We start from the raw sequence: 18,655 nt of genomic DNA on the forward strand, positions 1-18,655 counted from the left end.
ACTAAACCTTTCCTTTACATAGTACGTACTTGCCCTAAGGACAGATTAAAACCTACCGAAGTCAATGGAGATACTGCAACGGACCTGAATGGACTTTGGTTCAAGCTCCTCGTGAACAAATGCTAGACTTAACTGAATCATTACAATAAAGGCTTGTATCAGGGTGAGCACCTAAAGGGAAATTGAACTGTTCAATAATTAAAGGGACACAGTATAAAAAAAACATGGGTTGGATTGATTTTAAACTTGTGTCAATGGTGGATTCTCTGTAACTTGGAGTCTTTAAACCATGATTTGAGGACGTCAGTAACTCAGCCAGAGGTTAGGGGGTCAGTTACAGGAGCGAGTGAGTGACATTCTGTGGCCTGCGAAGTGCAGGAGGTCAGACTAGATGATCTTGTTGGTCCATTCTGGCCTTAAAGTCTGTCTTTCCACTCTTAGCATGTTGAGTAGTTACTGATTCCGCAAACAATCCCATTAAAAACAAATAGGACTGCTTGTGGAGTATGCTGCTCCACAACATGTGTGGATGCTAGCATCAGGTCCTCTGCTTAAAAAAACCTAACTGTTAATAATTGCAGCTTGGATTAACAGCTGTGCAGAGGATGGAAATTCTGTTTTGTGCAGAATTTTGAGACTTCAATATTTAGCCTTGTTCTAAATCGGAATAAAAACCCACCATTTTGAAATTCTCTGCAAATGACACATTCATTTCAGGTTGGTTTAAACAATACATTATGGCAATTTGTTTAATTTTGACTCTTGTCATTTCATTTTATTATATTTTAATATAATACAAGTCACTGCCAAACAAAAATCAAAACGTTTTATTCTGAAAATGTCAATCCCATTTTGATGGTGCTTTTTTCCCCAGTTCCCTCCTAAAAGGAAATTCCAGTGCAAACAACCAAGTTTTGCAAAGCATTTTGATTTGATGGACCTGTAGGTCCTCACAAAATATGATTCTTACAAAGTTTCTCTGACCAGCTGAGACTTTCAAAAATGGAAATGGAAAAAAGAATTTACACTATTTAGTTTGCAATGTTGTAGTAGCTGTGTGGGTCCCAGGATATATGAGACTCATGCAGGAGTGAGGTAATGGCTTTCATTGGACCAACTTCTGTTTGGTTACAGAGACCACTTTTTGAGCTCCACAGAGCTGGTCTTCAGTTTAGCATTTCACTGTGGTTGGTTAATGAAATTATGCTAGTTAATTTCACCTGCTGTTTATTTTCTGTTTCAGTTCCTATTCCCCTGTACTAGCCTGATTGTAAAGCCTGTACTTGCTCTGATCAGTACTTGCTCCCAGAGTAGATGCACTGAATACAACAGGACTGCATGGAGCAGCTGTTGTTGGTGTGCAAGGATGTGGGTTTGGCTGCACAGGCCAAGTTCATCTTCCTTTTGCAAGATGGAGCTCTGGTGTAGACTGCACGGAGCAGATCAGACTGTGGATGCCATAAGCTGCAGCCTGCCTCTGCCTCCAGTCTTATATTATTTTTATTCAAGCATCTCATAACTGTTCAGTATGAGCTCAATGCCTTAATGAGAATAACAACACGGGTTATTTGTGTGAGAAATCACTTAAGCAGATGAGTGAGGGTTACACAATTTGCCCTAGTCTTTAAATCTTCAAAACCTTTCTAGTAAAACCCCTTTGTTCTGCTATATAAAATAAATGTTGGGTCTGACGTATTGTTGACAGTATCCTTTTTGTTACATGCAAAGTGGCATTTTCAGAAGGTTGGGGGAGATTTTCAAAGGGCAATTAGGCACTCAACTCATTGAAAGTCAATGGGAGTTAAGCAAATACACACAGGCTAGTGAACAAAGCACTGGACTTGGACTCAGGAGACCAAGGTGCTATTCCTGGCTCTGTCACTGGTCTGCTGAGTGACCATGGGTAATTCACTTTGCCTACTTGTGCCTCAGTTTTCCCCATCTATAAAATGGGGATAATGATGCTAACCTCTTTAGTAATGTGCTTTGAGATCTACTGACAGCAATGCTAAATCAGTGCTTAATGTTATTTGTGCCTTTGAAAATCTCCCTCAGCCAATATTTTTTGTCTTTACACTCACTATGTAGAATAGTTGGTGGTGTTGAAGAGAAATAATAATAAAAAAAAAAAGAGGCAGGAGGTGGTGCTCATTTCTGAGAGTAGTGCTGCCCAGTTCTCCAGCTGAGAAGGGCTCTGAAGTGCTCTCCTGTTTGCTAAAAGTCTATGTTCTTGAAGTCTACTGAACACCGGAATCGGCCATCAATGAACCTGGAGCATATAAAGTTTGGCAAACACGGGCAAGTGTGGTGTTGGCGTTTTCCAAGGAAAGGGACCTTGAGGAGAAAATGGAAGAGACAAAAGACATTGCAAAAAATGTCAGAACTTCAACTACAGAGCAATGCTAGGAAAATCCTTGGCTGGGTGAAACAGACTTCTCCCTATCTTCCTGTAGGGGTTTCATGTTCAGTGACAATGAGCCAAATCCTGAAGTTCTTTACTCTGGCCCCAATCCAGCAAAGCACTTAAGCTAATGGATAACTTTGGCCATGTGAATAATCCCCACTGGCTTCAATAGGACTGATCAGATGCAGTATTGTCAATGCCAAGTGTTCAAAACTCAGGAACTTGGCTGGACAAATCACAAGCCTTTTTAAAAAAGGATTGCCTTATTTAATTAGCCTCCAAGTTTGAATTTTTAGGGGGCACCCGGGTCTTGTTTAACCAGCTTTTCTTTACAATCATGGGGGTTAGCAATTGCTTCTTTTTAAAATGAAAGCTGAGGTTCTCACATAATGGCATGACTCCAAGAGCTGGGGCCTTGGGTAAAAACACCCGCTGCTACCCGACTGAAAAGAAAATGGTCAGAGTTGGCAACCCTGCAAATCAAAGCCTAATCCTCCTTGCTGACAATGGGGTTGCAGGATTGGGTGCTTGATCCTGACTTGGGTATCCTCATTAAGCTCATTTGGACCAAAGCCATCTGAGGCTCTCAACTCAAAACTCCTTACAGTCATGAGTGAATTTAGCTTGGCAACTCCTGGGAGTAGGGTGACCAGGTGTCCGGTTTTGGACTGGAACACCCAGTCAAAAAGGGATCCTGGTGGCTCCGATCAGCAATGCTGACTGGGCTGTTGACTGGTTGGCAGCGCCACACTGCCATGTAGCAGGGCTGGCAGGCTCCCTGCTAGCTGCCACACCACACAGCTCCTAGGTTGGGAAGCAGTCGCCACGTCGGGCTCCTAGCCTTAGGAGTGGCCAGGGGGGTGCATGTGCTGCCCCACCCACAGGCGCAACTCCCATTGGCTGGGTCAGGGCAGGTGAGGAACTAGCATGAGTGTGACTCATGAGTGCTCAGCAGGCAGCCGTTGAGGGGTCGTAGGGTGTCTTGACTGTACAGGTGGAGAAATACAGTTCCCCTTTGGATCCTCCCTTAAAACATGCTAGTCTCACAGCCCTGCCTGCATGATTCCCTGCCCAGCCCTTCCATGCTGTCTGCTGCTTGGGCTGTCCTCTCACCTCTCACATGCATTGGTGTTAGGTTGTCACCCTCTTAGGGATGGGGGCCTGGTCACTGTACGTGTTCTGAACAGAGCTCCCCGTGCTCTGTAGACAAGTGTGACGTTATTGATATAAACTGGGACCATATAGAACATGGGTTTGCAACCAAGGTCCTGTAGTGGCACCAAATCTTATGTAAAGAGGGTCATATAAAGTGTCTAAGACCAGGTTATAGGTTGCTGGTTATGATTATGCTGTCTGTATGTCTGTATCATTTTGTAGTTGAAGTTATGAGTATTGGCTGTATACTGTCTGTATTTCAAATTTGTGCTGTATTTCTGGGAAAAATCCCAGACAAATTGGTGTTAGCTCTGCCTAGCCTGCCTGATGGCCCATTAAGGACCATCAGCTACATAATTGACCCATTGAGAGGAGGCAGATAAGCCTTGTAACTCAGCAGGGTGTGCAGAAACTTGCCCATGTGACTGCAGACTCCATTTTGCTGTAATTTTCCACAGTAAGAACAAAGAAGTGTTCTTACACCTGGAAGAGCCTATATAAGGCTGATGCCTCATCTCCATCTTGTCTTCAATCCTGCTTCTTACCTCTGGAGGGACTTTGCTACAAGCTGAAGCTCTATACAAGGGACTGATGACCCATCCCAGCTGAGGATGTACTCCAGAGATTTGATTTGAACCTGAAGTTTACTCCATCGCTGCTACCAGCCTGAACTAAGAACTTTGCCATTACTGTATGTAATTGATTCCATTTAACCAATTCTAGCTCTCATCTGTATTTTTTACCCTTTATGAATAAACCTTTAGATTTTAGATTCTAAAGGATTGGCAACAGCGTGATTTGTGGGTAAGATTTGATGTGTATATTGACCTGGGTCTGGGGCTTGATTCTTTGGGATCAAGAGAACCTTTTTCTTTCATTGGGGTGTTGGTTTTCATAACCATTCTTCCCCAGGATGTGTGGGACTGGTGGTGATACTGGGAGACTGGAGTGTCTAAGGAAATTGCTTGTGTGACTTGTGGTTAGCCAGTGGGGTGAAACTGAAGTCATTTTTGTCTGGCTGGTTTGGTTTGCCTTAGAGGTGGAAAAACCCCAGCCTAGGGCTGTGACTGCCCTGTTTGAGCAATTGATCCTGAATTGGCACTCTCAGTGGGTCCGGCCAGAACCGCATTGTCACAGTAAGTAGAGCCCCATTCAGTGCCTTGCAGTACGTTGCATGGCGAGTCGTGAGCCAAGTTGGGAACAGAACCCAAGGGCCCTGCGTCCAGCCCACTGCTTTCACTATTGGACAATGCTACCTATTTCCCCTGAATCTAGGAACCAGCATTTTCACACTGGGGTGTGTAAAGTTACCCCTTTAAAGTGGGGGTGGAGGAGCTAAGGCACCCAATTCCCCTTGAAAGTCACTTTGGCTTCTTTGACCATCCCAGTGGGCAGTGACATAGGAACAGCTTGACTTCTAGAGGTGCTGGGGTCTTCAGGAGGCCCCCCCCCCACCTGTTTCTCATTCTGTTCTACTTCACTTTTCATAGATTTAGAGATTCCAAGGCCGGACGGGACCTCTGTGATCCTCTAGTCTGATCTGCTGCATCTCCCAGGCTAGAGAACCACTCCATAATAATTCCTAGAACAGATCTAGTAGGAAAACATCCATCAAGATTTAAAAATGGTCAGTGATGGAGAATTCACTGTGACTCCTGGTAAATTGTTTCACTGGTTAATGACCTCCCTTGTTATAAATGTAAGTCTTCTTCCCAGCCTGAATTTGTCTAGCTTCAACTTCCTCCCTGTAACAGGGACGGGAGGGCCAGACCCTCCGCTGGTGTGAGAAGTTCCATTGAAGTCAGCCATGCTGCCTGCATTTGGACCCGCCCGCCAGGGCCGGCTCCAGGCCACAGCACGCCAAGCGCGTGCTTGGGACCAGTGGACCCTCCGCAGCCACCCCTGCAGGAGGTCCACCGGAGCTGCAGGACCGGCGAGCAGCAAAGCGCCCCCCGCGATGTGCCGCCATGCTTGGGGCAGCGAAATGGCTAGAGCCGGCCCTGCCGCCCCCAATGAGTACACATCATTCCCAAGAGTTAACTGAACTGTGACGCGCAGTGCTCCTGATTCTCCTCTCCCCTTTCCTGGTGCAAGGCCACTGGAGCCGGTCCTGATTGACATGCGTGAGAGCAAGATCAGGCCCTGTGAAGTATAGTGGGAGGAGAAGTTTGGAGTAAGTAGTCCTGTTGTGTGGATGTTTGTGACTGGGGACTAATTGCACCAGATTTCTGGGGGAGAAGGGAATACTGATTAATTTTCTCCTTACCTCTAGACACTAGAGAATCCATAGGGGCATAGGCCTGGAAAGGACCTGCTGGGTTATGAGATCCTGTCCCTGCTATCACAGGCAACCCTGTCAGAATCCCATTCATATACTTACCAAACTCCACCTTCAAATCAGCTGAGTTGTTTGAGCGCCCCCTCCCCACTTCTTTTACTGGGAGGCTGTTCCAGAACCTCTGTCCTCTGATTAGAAACCTGCTTCTAAATTCCAGCCTCAGTTTATTTCTGGCCGGTGTATCCTCAGTTGTTCTTGTACCAGTGCTGTCCATTAGCTTCAATAGTTCTTCTCCCTCCTTGATGTTCACCCCTTGATGTATTTAGAGATTCCTGGGAACCCCTTGACTGTCTGTAATATATAATCCCAGGCAAGCTCTCTGCTTTCCCCAGGTGGTTTAAATTTGTTTATAAACCTTCACCTGCCACTCGAACTGCTGTGTCATTGCTCCATCTCCTGGTGGATACAACACATGCTAGAGATTAGTGGCTGGACCCCATGTAAGTTAACTGGGTTTTGCTGCCAGTTTTTTTGTGGGGAGGGTTGGGATTTCACCCCTGGGTTCTATTCCCAACTCCACCAGTGGCTGTGTGATTCTAGGCGTCGCAGTGTTGTAGCTGTGTCGGTCCTAGGACATCGGAGAAATGAGATGGGTGAGCTAATATCTCTTATTGGTAAGAGAGATCTGCTTTTGAGCCACAGTTGCTCAAGCTTGTCTCTCTCTCTCTTCCCCCCACCCTAGAAATTGGTCCAGTAAAAGATATCACCTTGCCCATCTCCTCTCTCTGATCCTGGGCTAATCACTTAGGGCTAGATGTTCAAAAGAACATGGCATCTGTTTGGGCGGTAATAAACAGACGGATTTCTGCAACAGCTTGGCACACTGACCCCAGCTGTGCTCTTGGCAATGCTGGCCTGGAGCCTCTGGTTATGCAGTCATTACAGGTGTAGTCTCATTGAATAAAGGTTGTAGAATCTAGACCACTCTGCCTCAGTTTCCCCTAGCTTTAACATGGGGATAATGCTTCCCTCAGAAGGAAACTTATACAGTACGTGGAGGGCCTCAATAATGAAAGGGGCTGAGCAGGGCAAATTATTGGGATAAACTATCCCTTGGCTATCAGCAGCAATCATTTAGCTGTTTTTGCTGAGATTCAACATTAGAACAGCCAGGGTGGAAAGGGCCTGGATTCCCCAATGTCTTCAACTTCCTCCTTCGCCTTTCCTCCATTAGTCCTTCTCATTCCCCATCCTCTCTCCCTCCTTCCTGGTATTAAATGGAGAGGTGAGGAGCTGATAGATGTTTATCTCCTCACTTTTCAAAACAGTCCCTTATGAAATTTAAGCCTCAAGAATTTATCTTTATTTCCCCTTCACAGCGATTTTAATAAAGTCTGATCCCTTTTGAATCTTCCCAATCTCCTGCAGGCTGATCCCGGGCACAGCGCCCTGCATTATTTACTGAGTCTCCCTCCACAAGATCAATATCTGAGGAGTTATTAGCAGAGTCCTTCAAAGGCCTTAGCAACTGGTGTAAGTACTCCCACTTTGTAGTAATCCTAGGGCTTTTGTGCTGCGTGCTGGACAAAGTCACCGAGTTTTGAAGGTTCACAGATGTTATCCTGGCTTCGGGTTTGCTTTGTTGAGTATTTAGAATTCAATCTCAAGTGACAAAAGCACCTTTCTTTAAATAAACTGAATGCACAGACTGAGCCCCCTGGAGCCACGTGCACTGCACTAGTTGAGCTGTTAAACAGGCTTGTACAGCTCTGGCTATAGGTCAGCTGTGAGCTCTAGAAGCTGTGACAGGTTGATGTTAGTAGAGCGCTGTTTGAGGATCTAGCTGAAAGCGCAAGTGGTCATGGTAGGGGAGGCCCGGAAGCCGAGTGTCAGGACTCCTGGATTCTCTTTTCAGCTCTGCATGTTTGGGTAAATCTCTGTGTGCTGATGCAAATATGGGGAAACTGATGCACATATTAGTTACCACAGGCCATGCAGGGATTCTCAGTTTGAGAGCAGAGCCCAGGTTGCTTGGGTCCCAGACCAGTGCCTGCCCCACTAGCATATACATCCACAGATGGGTGGCATTGTGCGTCCTGATCCCTGAAAGTCCTTCAGACTAGAGTGGTATATTAAACTAAAAATTACAAGCTGCCCCTTTAAATCCTAAGGGGTTTCCTAGTCTTGCTAGTAGGCTAGGGGGCTTTGTAGGAACATCTGTAATTGGAGTCCCTCTGCAGAAAGCCAGTCTAGAGTAAGCTAGGATGAGTTGTGCCTCTGTTTTAGCAAGCAGCCTGTTTTCTCTCTCTCTCTCTCTCTTTTTGGGCTCTTCTATGTTTATCAAGAAATAAGGTAATGTTACATTGCAACCTTCCTGCAAGAGAATTCTCTGTATGCCATGAACATACCTTACAGTATCTGGTTAGCTGGGTTATAGTGCAGCCTAGACTAATGCGATGTGCCATTTAAAAAAAACAAACAAAAAACTAGCTTTGAACTCATCCCTCTCAGAGAAGAGTAGATCTAGAAAATATAGATGCAGCAGTATTGAAAAACATCAGCCTCTGGGCCACTGCTTAAACTAGGCTGTGAAAGGGTTAAGGCTGCTGGGCCATACCTTGTGACTGAATGGGTGGCATTCATCCCCTTCCTGTCCGAGTGGAGTGCACATCCTGAGCCCTCGAAGCCACAGACTGATTGCACAGCATGTCCCGGCTCCACACTGCAGATCCCTCTCACACGCCTAATGAGGAGGCAAAACAAACACCAATTAGGCAGAGGTGCGTTCAGATAGGCTTTAGCATGTGCCAGGGAAAATTCCTGTTCCAGGAGGATCGGTAAATAAGTCAAGCTGAGCTGGGCTGGTAAGTGCTTCAAAGACTGGCATCAATTCTTAATTGGAACAAGAGACACTTTAAAAGCCACACATCTCAGGTTAAGTTGATGAGGGCTTGTGATGAGCGAGAATCCAATTCTGTCTAGAATGGCTTTACATGAGCTTTTCTGACGTGTTCAGGACTCAGATGCCAACAGAAATGAAAGGTATTTGTGCTCCTGAGGCTGACAACTATGATATACAAGGTGAGCTAGGGAAGCCAGCCATGCTGAGTTCAAGGCAGCCCAGCAATAAACCAATGGCTTCATAATAAAATAGTCACTTATTTGTTTGCATTATAGTCAGTCAGGGATCAGGATCCTGGCAGAAATCAGTGTTGCTCCCATTGAAATTAACAGCCATGCTGATTTACACTGGCTGAGGATCTGGCCCCAGATCTTTCATTCTCCAGAATCTGGGAGCCAAAAACTGAATGCCGGGAACAGGTAACATGTAACCAAAGATCATGGTTCTAGGCCCAAATATTCTAGGAAATGCTGAGAGCTAAAGGAAGTTCTTTTCTTTTGACAATCTGTACAGATTTTAACTTCGGAAAGTAGGGCTCCAATCAGGCATTTGAAAAGTGCCCCTACCTGGCATTCTTATTTCCCATATCCAAAATCTCCAAGTTACTGTACGGTGCAGAGTGACGAAATGCTCCACTTACACTGGTTTGAGACATTTGGCTAATATCAAGCAAGCTGACACCAATCAATGGGAGACTGGTCTGAGAAAGGGCCACAGGTTTTAGCTTCTCAGCGGCTAAAATTGCACATATGGCTAGAATTTGATCCCCTCCCTTACACAGCCTTTATTTTCACAAGCGATCCTACTGGGCCTTTATTTCACAAATGATCCTACTGAAATCAGCGGGAGTTTTTTGCTGCTTTTGAGAATCTTTACTGTTTACTTGGTGGTGGAGTGTCATAATTTTAGGGCTATTTTTTAATTTATTTTTAGTATTTCATTTAACAATGGATGAAATGAAGTGAAAAAGGCCTTTGTTCTGTGTGCTTTATCAGACTAAGGATAGCCACTAGACTTTAAAAGGAAGAATATTGGAGTTCACAACGGAAACCAGTGGGATAGGATTGCAATCTCTTCTGGAGTATTTGTGTGTGTGCATTGAGAGACAAACAGACGAGCAACTATAAAAGTTTCAATTTTTAAAACAAACTAGATTTGATCAGTAAGGTGTGTGTAAAAAAAAAAAAAAAAAAAAAAAAAAAAAAAAAAAACTTTTAGAAGGAGAGCCTGATGATGATCCTATTTAAGTCAATGGTAAAACTCCCAGCTGTGGGACCAGGATAGGGCTCAAATTGCACAGAAAGGCAGGTGTGAATTTTGGGGGGCGGGGGGGGAAACAAATTGTACATTTCTCTTTTGAAATGAAGTTCTCTTCTTTAAACAATTTCTTGGACATAAGTCTCCACTACAAATTTATTTGTAGGGAGAAGAAAGGGATAGTTTAGGATTTACTTTCTGTCATGAGAAAGTGAATCCACTTTTTCGTATTTTAATCCTTTCCTGAATTCATGTCTCTGAAATGGAAAACAAGGGAAGCCCGGAGTTTGAAATGTAAAGAAACATAAGGTGCTGTGGAGTGATGCTCAGGAATCTCACTATTGCTCTGTGCTTGGACTTCAGCCTGGCTCCTCCAACAACTCAGAGTTCACTGTAACCCAAGAGCAGCTTAATATCATGCTCTCACATAAGTAGAATTTATACACCTCCAATGCAAATGAACTCTAGTTAAATACATCGCTTGGACTCTTTGCCTCTCTCCTTTTCTCTTTAAATTTGGATCTTTTCTTCCTCTTGAGATAAACTCTTAATTCTTTGGATATAAATTAATGAGACTGATGTTAATTGGGATGCTAGGGCAGATAGGTTAAATTGACTTCAGTGGAGCTAGGACAGCTTATGCCAGGTGAAGATCAGGACCTCTTTCTGAAGATGCTGTGTTCCTATCACTTCTAGTGAAGCCAGTGACCATTTGAATGCTCAGTACCTCCTGAGATCAAAGCCCACAAAATACTCATGGGCCCGTGACTGTTAACACATCCTGGCCTTTGTGTTGAGTTTGTTAGAACGTGATATTTTTCTCAGCTTGAAAACTTAACACTTCTCCCCTCCCCTCTTTGACTCAAATACCAGTTTATGGCATGCTAGTGTTATGAACTGTTCCCCAGCCTGATTTTTATCTGCAGACATTTCTCTCTCTCTGGATTCATAGCTGATAGAGTATAAAAGATGATCAGTAAGAATTTAGTGTTTAGTCTAACTCATTAAAAAGTATTGGATCCTTGTATCATTCAGCTAGCCGTGTCTCATTCCAGAGAGAATTTAATTAGATACGAGTGATCACAGCTCAAAAAAAAACCATGTATAATTAAAACCATTATTTGTGTTACTAATAAACCAAACAAATGTAAAAATCATAACACATTTTTCCCTATTTATTCGATTTCTTTAATTTTTTTTCTATAACTTCCTGCTCAAATGCAGGGGTGGGGGAATCAAGTCTGTTTCACTTTTTGTTTATAGTCCATGTCACTTTCAGATTCACTGAGCAGCAAGTGCTGGTGAAGGAATGTTTGATTTAGTTCAAACTAAGAGTTTCCATCAGAAACAGAAAATTAAAACCACACAAGCATTTCTCTTGGGGTTAAGATTGCTTATTTTTATCACTGATCTGTTGGGACCAAAATTTGAGCTAATACACACACAATGATATTTCATTATAATTAATATAAAGACTGCTTATATCTTCAAGCATCAGTATACATTTTTGCTGTTCGTATTCTTATTTGAGCTTTCAGGAGGAAATTCTTTTCTGAATTACAGAAAATAAATATTTTCACTACTAAAGATGCGATTATCTTCTCTGATCTTAGGGTATCTCGTACCACCCACATCTCAGAAGGAATACAAGATCTCAGACATGTTCAGATGTCACATTAGATAGGCAAGAAAGTCAGACTTACCCCAGTGATGACTGCACATTTGTAAAAAGTTATTAAAAGGAAGAAGCACAAGATTTGGATGACCGTTTTCATGGTAACTAGGAAAATAAGGAAACTCTTCTCTCTCTGGTGTGCCAGAATAACCGTGCGGTGTCTGAAGTCCTTGTCCCCTTTCTCCTCGCTCTCCTTCTGATGAGATCTGAGAGCACCCTCCCTCGCCTGGCTCTGTATATAATATCTCAGCCCCTTCAATCTCCTTCACTGATGTGATGTTTTTTTCTGATGATCTCAGAATAGGCAGATGACACCCAACTCTGCTGATAGGGGGATGGTGGAGGTGGGGGCAGAATTAATAAACTAGAATGAGGAGAAGACTATCATTCTACTCTTACAAATTATGCCATTTTTAAAATGATTTAGAAACATCTGGATTTGTTTTAAAGTGTCCTCCTATAGCCACTATAAATTTGTGTTAGCATAAAATTAAGGGTTTGCACCTTTTTGCAAAAACAAAGACACAATTAGGCTGATTTCCACCCCCCCATGCTAGTGCAGAACATGCAAACTGTTGGTACCTGATAAGTGTGTTTAGCATGTTGTGTGGGTGTGGGGGAGAATTGAGAGAAAATATTATATCTGAATATAGTATGTAAATATTGTAATGTAGGTTTGAAAATATTCTGTGTCTGTTTATATTTGAAATATCTTCCAAAACATTTTAAGTCTAGGAAACAATATGAACAACACACTTGCTTAAATAGATACATAGATAATTATAACCTGTGAAAAGTCATATTGGTATTTCACATGATGGTCCAATGGACAGAGAACGCAGCTGGGTTTCAGGAAACTTCTATTCTATTCCTGACTCTGCCACTGACCTGCTGTGTGACCCTAGCCAAGTCTCTTCACCACTCTGTGCCTCAGTTTTCCTTCCCTCTAATGCTGGTCCAAATTCAGAATGTCTGTTCCATGGGAAAGTTCAAAATTTTGTTTTCATTCCAAACTGGAACAAAACCAAAAAGTTGCCCCAAAATGAAATTATTTCAAAGAACTATTTCAGGTCTATCAAAATGTTTTTATTTCTTTCAAAACCAAAAAAGTTTTGTTCTGATTTTGACTTTTCAGTTTTGTTTAATATGTTAAAGAATATCATTTCAAAATGTAAAGTCATTTAAAAAAAATCAGAACATTCCATTCTGAGGCAGTTGAAACAGAATGTTTCATCCTTATCTAAACACTTTCACTCTCCACCCCCCAATGAAATGATGTTGAAATTGACACATTGCAATGGAAATCGTCACGTTCAACAACCCAGCATTTTCACTGGAGAGAATTTTTGACCGCTCTACCTCCCCCCCCCCCCCTTTGCCTGTCTTGTCTACTTAGACTGTAAGTTCTTTGGGCTGGGGCTCTGTCTCTCAGGCCTTGTCAACATTTGTGGCAGCATGGAGGGAATGTGTGGCAACCCGCAACCATGAAAAGCAGCCTGCGTCCATGCTGTGTTGTGTAGCAACACGCAGCCATGAAACTAAGACTCCGGCAGCAGGAGCTACTCTGCTTAAAAAAAATAACAGTGTAGATATGGGTGGCACTTTCTGAGTGTGTAGAGAGCTGTGTAGGGTAGATGCTCTGTGTTCAGGTGTGTCTGTACTCCTCTAAGCAGTGACTCCCTGTCTACACAGTTCTTTAGCCCCATGCTAAGATGCATATGGTGTGTGTTGTCTACACACCGCTGTATGTGTACACAGAGCCTTACTCTATGTATGTGCAGCACTGATACGAAAGGCTCTCAGATTTGGCCCCTAGGCACCACTGTGATAAAAACAATAAGACAGGGATAATTACACTGCCCTTCCTTTGTTAAATACTTTGAGGTTTACAGATACAAAAGCTCTAGCTAAGAGGTAAATATTACTGAGGCTGACATTTGGGAGTTTTCCAAGGTGCCTGAATCCCATTTGGAGTTAGATGCCTAACTCCCATAGGGTCCCTTTTGAAAAGTCCTGTCTGTAGGGGCTTTCCTGTCCTAATGAGAGGAACCTAGAAGCCAGATGCAGGCCTGGGTTCCAATGCTCACTGGAGTCAGTGAGTCTTCCTAGTGACTTCAGTGGACTTTGGAGCAGGAACCTGGAGAAGACCACATTTGTCTGGATCGGGTCCTATCGTCAGGTTATATTCATAAGTAGGCTTGGCAGAATTCTGTTTCTGGTAGGCTTTTTCCAATTTCAAAAGTTAATGTCAATGTTCATTTTTAAGCATTTTTTTCCCAATTTTTATCAGTTGTTTTCACAGTTGCAGGAAATTATGGGGGTATCAGGCATTAAGGGTGGGAGACAGCATTATTTAATGACAGAAGACATTGTGAGTCGAAAAGTTAAGGCTTTTTAACCCTTAACACACACACTATCATCACGTATCAAAATATGCCAAGTAAACAGCCCTCCATGAAACTCAAGTAAGTTCTCAATCCTATTTTTCTTTGCTAGCTGTAATTTTCAATTCACATTGATAGAAATATTTGTGTGTACAGTGAAATTGACATCTGAACCACATTTACCAATAAAAGTTGAATCCTTCTAAGCATTTTCAGAAGCTTATTAGTAGCTGCATTTTATTCCTTAACCCTGATAAAACCCACATAGTGGCATGAGCAAGAACTGCTATCCATGAGCAAGGGCGGCTCTAGCCATTTCGCCGCCCGCAGCACGGCCATACGCCGCGTGGGGCGCTCTGCCGGTTGCCGGTCCCGCGGCTCCACTGGACCTCCCTCAGACGTCCCTGTGGAGGGTCCGCTGGTCCTGCGGCTCCGGTGGACCCATGCCTGCGCATGCTCCATCGGAGCCACGGGACGAGCGGACCCTCCGAAGGCACATCTGCGGGAGGTCCACCAGAGCCGCCTGCCACCCTCCCGGTGACCGGCAGAGTGCCCCCCGCGGCATGCCGCCCCAAGCATATGCTTGGTATGCTGGGGCCTAGAGTCGCCCCTGTCCATGAGACTCACTCTAGGGGCATGGCAAACTATTCCCTTCCCCTTTCATTTTCCAGGCTTCCCTTCTACCAGATCATAGATTATTAGGGTTGGAAGGGACCTCATAAGGTCATCTAGTCCAACCCCCTGCTCAAAGCAGGACCAATCCCCAAATTGCCCCCTCAAGGATTCAACTCACAACCCTGGGTTTAGCAGGCCAATGCTCAAACCACCGAGCTATCCCTCCCCCCATGCTGCATGTTGTCCCCTCCCCATCAGCTCTCTCGTCCCACTTTTGTCCAAGTGTATTTTTTTTAATCATTTTCTCAGAGAAAAGGTTAAAGCATCCCACAAAAAGTTCTAAAGGAACAGTCCAAAAACCTAGTGGAAGGAACAACTAACAAAGTGGCTCCAATCCTGCAAGGCATTCTGCTGGCTGGGAAGATCCCTGCACCTACATGGAGCTATATTAACCTCAATGAGCAGAATAACTTGCGGGAGAGGGGTCTCTTCCTGAGAAGAGGGAAAATGTTCTGAAGTGCCAGTCAAGGCTCAGATGGGCATATTCATCCCATGGATATTAGAACACTTCCATAGCTCATCTCACAGCCTGACGCATTAGCAGGGTCAGAGGCAGGCCAGCATCACTGCAAGATGATTCGGTCCCGTAAGGATATCAAGAATTACCTCCATTCGCATTAGCAAAGGCGGCTTGGGTGACGTCTGTGCTAGCTAATTCTCTGCACAACTCATTCTTGCAGCATTAATTATCTCCTAAAATGGATCACAGCTTGCTAGCAAGCCTTCAAGTGCCTTGTTTCTCTATGCCTGCCAGCCACTGTCTGCTGTTGACAGAAGTCCTCCCATTTGAGATGGGGACATGTTTGCTTGCTCTAGGAAACACTGGGGCAGGCTTCAATGGGTGACACTGTCTTCTCTGAGAGGAAGGATGGCTCTGTGGTTAAGGCACTGGCCTGAGCTTCAGGGGATCTGAGTTTAATTTTGGGTTTTGCCACTGACTTCCTGGGTGACCCTGGGCATATCACTTCATCTCTCTGAGCCTCAGGGATTCATCTCTAAAATGGAGGTGACAAGACTTTAGTCTGTATTGCCTGTTTTTATTACTATAGCACCCATGGAACCCATTGTGCACGGTGCTGTTTAAACACAGAATAGATGGTCCCTGATTGTAAGCTTTTGGGGGCCAGAGACTGTCTCTAAGTAGGTACATGTAAAGTGCCTAGCACAGTGAGACCTTCATTAGAGCTGCTTGGGAGTTTTCTGACAATGTTTGTTTGGGGTTTGTTTTGTTTTTTCCCCATCCTACTGGAAATTGCTGATTCATCAAAAACAAAACCATTCACTGGATAGGGTCAGTTTGGACAACTCTCTCAATTTCAAAACATTTTCTAAATGAAGAGTTTCATTGTCCAGTCTGAAGTGACTGTTTATTTAAAAATTTTAGTTCTGACTTAAAAAAAAATTTTTTTTAAAGACTTTTGATTTTGGCTTTTAAAAAAATAATTAAACAAGTCTTTTGAAATGACTGAAACAAAACAATTCATATGACCCTAATGCAGTTTTGTTTCTGATTATCAGTTCACAAAATCTATTTAAAGATTTGACATTATAGGTCAAATGACTTTAGGTTTTGTCCTGACTTGGGGTGGGAGTGGATTTTAAAATCTCCAGCTCTTCTAGGATTGGAAAACCTTCCCCATCCTCAAATCTCTTTGAGGTGTCCCAGGGCTACTGGAATACAACTAATATTGTAGGGGTATCTAGAGATCACCAAATGAAATTAATAAGCAGCAGGTTTAAAACAGAAGGAAGTATTTCTTCACACAATGCACAGTCAACCTGTGGAACTCCTTGCCCGAGGATGTTGTGAAGACCAAGACCATAACAGGGTTCAAAAAAGAACTAGATAAATTCATGGAGGACAGGTCCATCAGTGGCTATTAGCCATGATGGGCAGGAATGGTGTCCCTAGCCTCTGTTTGCCAGAAGCTGGGAGTGAGCGACAGGGGATGGATCACTTGATCATTACCTGTTCTGTTCATTCCCTCTGGGGCATCTGGCACTGGCCACTGTTGGTAGGCAGGATAGTGGGCTACATGGACCTTTGGTCTGACCCAGTATGGCCGTTCTTAACTAATTCCAACAATATCGATAGACTTAACCCCTGAATGCCCTGTTCCCAGTTCCTATCCCATGCACATTCTGGAGTCCCTGAGCTTCTCGGTGCTGCTCATCTCATTTCTCTGTGCTGTTCCTCTCACACTGGTGGGGTTCATCCCTTGCCACTGGAACAGAGAAGACTCACAAGGATTGTTTGAGGAACATGAGGGAAATGCTCTAGAAGGCAGGATGGAAACTCAAAGCTGCAGCCTTAATTAATTTGCTGCTCCACAGTATCTTGGTAATATGTAAAAAGGGGGAAAATGACACCAGACACTAATGCAGTGAGAAGGAGTGATGGGCTTCAATTAACAGCAGCAATATTCAGCTGGGATATTGTGTGTGTGCGTGTGGGGGGAGAAACAGTGTTAAGGGGAAGGATGATCATTGCAGAGCAGAACAATTTACCTAATGAAGGGAGTCTAGCCAATGGTTAGGGGAGAGGCCGATCCTGCTTGATGTAGAACCCTGGGGTAGGTGATCTCGAAAGCTGCTTGTAATCCATGGGTCAAGTTCTCTACTGGGGTGACACTGGGTTTATACTGAAGCAACAGCCAGTATGGCCACATGTGTGGCTCAGGTACGTCTACACATGCAGACCTACACGGAGAGCACATGAGCTTTACAGGGTTGTAACATGGTTTCTAGCACACAATTGGGTCCAGTCCAGGCAAAGCGGAACTAAGTTATATCATGGTTAAGGCACTGACTATTGCATTACCATGGTACACTCTGACACTGTAGAGAGGAGTGAGCTGGAGTCTTTGCATTGATTTCATCAGGCTTCTGGGCTCAGGCGTAGAGTGAAATGACTAGAAAGAAACAAATCCTGCATCTTGGCCCTGGCTTAGACTAGATGACCCTTGCGGTCCCTTCTAACCCTGTGATTCTAAAGTGAAACTGACCGGCTTTAGTCTAAGTCACCGTCTAAGAGGAGTGAATTACTAATAAAGTACATGAACAGCAGAGATAAAAAAGTGCCTACCTCCTGTTTGAATTAATCCAAGTAATGCAGAAAAGGGATTTTTTAATATATAGGATTTTTATGTTGGCAGTGTCCCTTTCAAAAAGCAAATGGGGAAATCCAAAGAGCAAAATGACATAAGCAGAGGGGGCTGTGGAGCACTGGAAATCTAGAGTGGAATTCATCCCTGGGCTGTGGACCAATGCCAGGCTTCAAAATTGGCATGAGGTGGGACTTAAGTGGTACCTAGGATGTGTGCTGAGTGAATCTCCCCCTAAGAGCTTACAGAAGTCTGATACTATACACGGTGTTGATGCACATTGGGAAAAGTCTATTTCTGCAGCGGGTGTTCCTTTCCTCATGTAGAGAATGATTGGGTCCGACCCTGTTTGATGAGAACAGACGGGTACAAGAGAGGCTCTAGCCAGCTGGGCAGAGGGATCACTTGCACCCAGCCCAGTTGCTACTGAAGATGTGACATGAGCTCTTTGCTTCCACTAGGCAAAATAACCCCCTGTGCAGAAGGCCAAAGCGCAAAGCCCAGGCAACAATTAAACCCCAGTTAAGCTTCCAAAATAGGATGTAGGTGATGCTGAGGCCTCTCTGGCCCCTCTGCACTGTGAAGAATGTATCTCTTTGCAAACTCAAGGCACAGGCTTGTCCCCCACCACACACACACCCTGGTCCTTTCCTTTCAGATTTTAAGCACCCATTGTAGGCCCTGAGCCTGCTATTTTCAAAAGTGCCTAAGAGAATTAGGTACCCAGTTATCCATGAAAAATCAGTGGGAGTTGGATGCCTGGCTCTCATAGCGTGCTTTGAAAACCCCAGCCTTCCTGTTTATCGCACACTTAGATGGGC

The 18,655-nt window shown here is 44.1% G+C and overlaps 1 protein-coding gene across 1 annotated transcript; it reads right to left on the bottom strand.

The window, feature by feature from the left end:
• Positions 1-2,214: 2,214 nt before the first annotated feature.
• Positions 2,215-11,771, bottom strand: PROK1 (prokineticin 1). The gene is made up of 3 exons (XM_050956531.1): positions 11,700-11,771; positions 8,455-8,580; positions 2,215-2,334 (listed from the first exon to the last, which is right to left on the bottom strand). Exons 1-3 carry the CDS (start codon positions 11,769-11,771, stop codon positions 2,215-2,217), a joined length of 318 nt encoding a protein of 105 aa, XP_050812488.1.
• Between the last annotated feature and the right edge of the window lie 6,884 nt (positions 11,772-18,655).

Source organism: Gopherus flavomarginatus, chromosome 5 (assembly GCF_025201925.1).
Source record: "Gopherus flavomarginatus isolate rGopFla2 chromosome 5, rGopFla2.mat.asm, whole genome shotgun sequence".
Taxonomy (NCBI): Eukaryota; Metazoa; Chordata; order Testudines; family Testudinidae; genus Gopherus; species Gopherus flavomarginatus.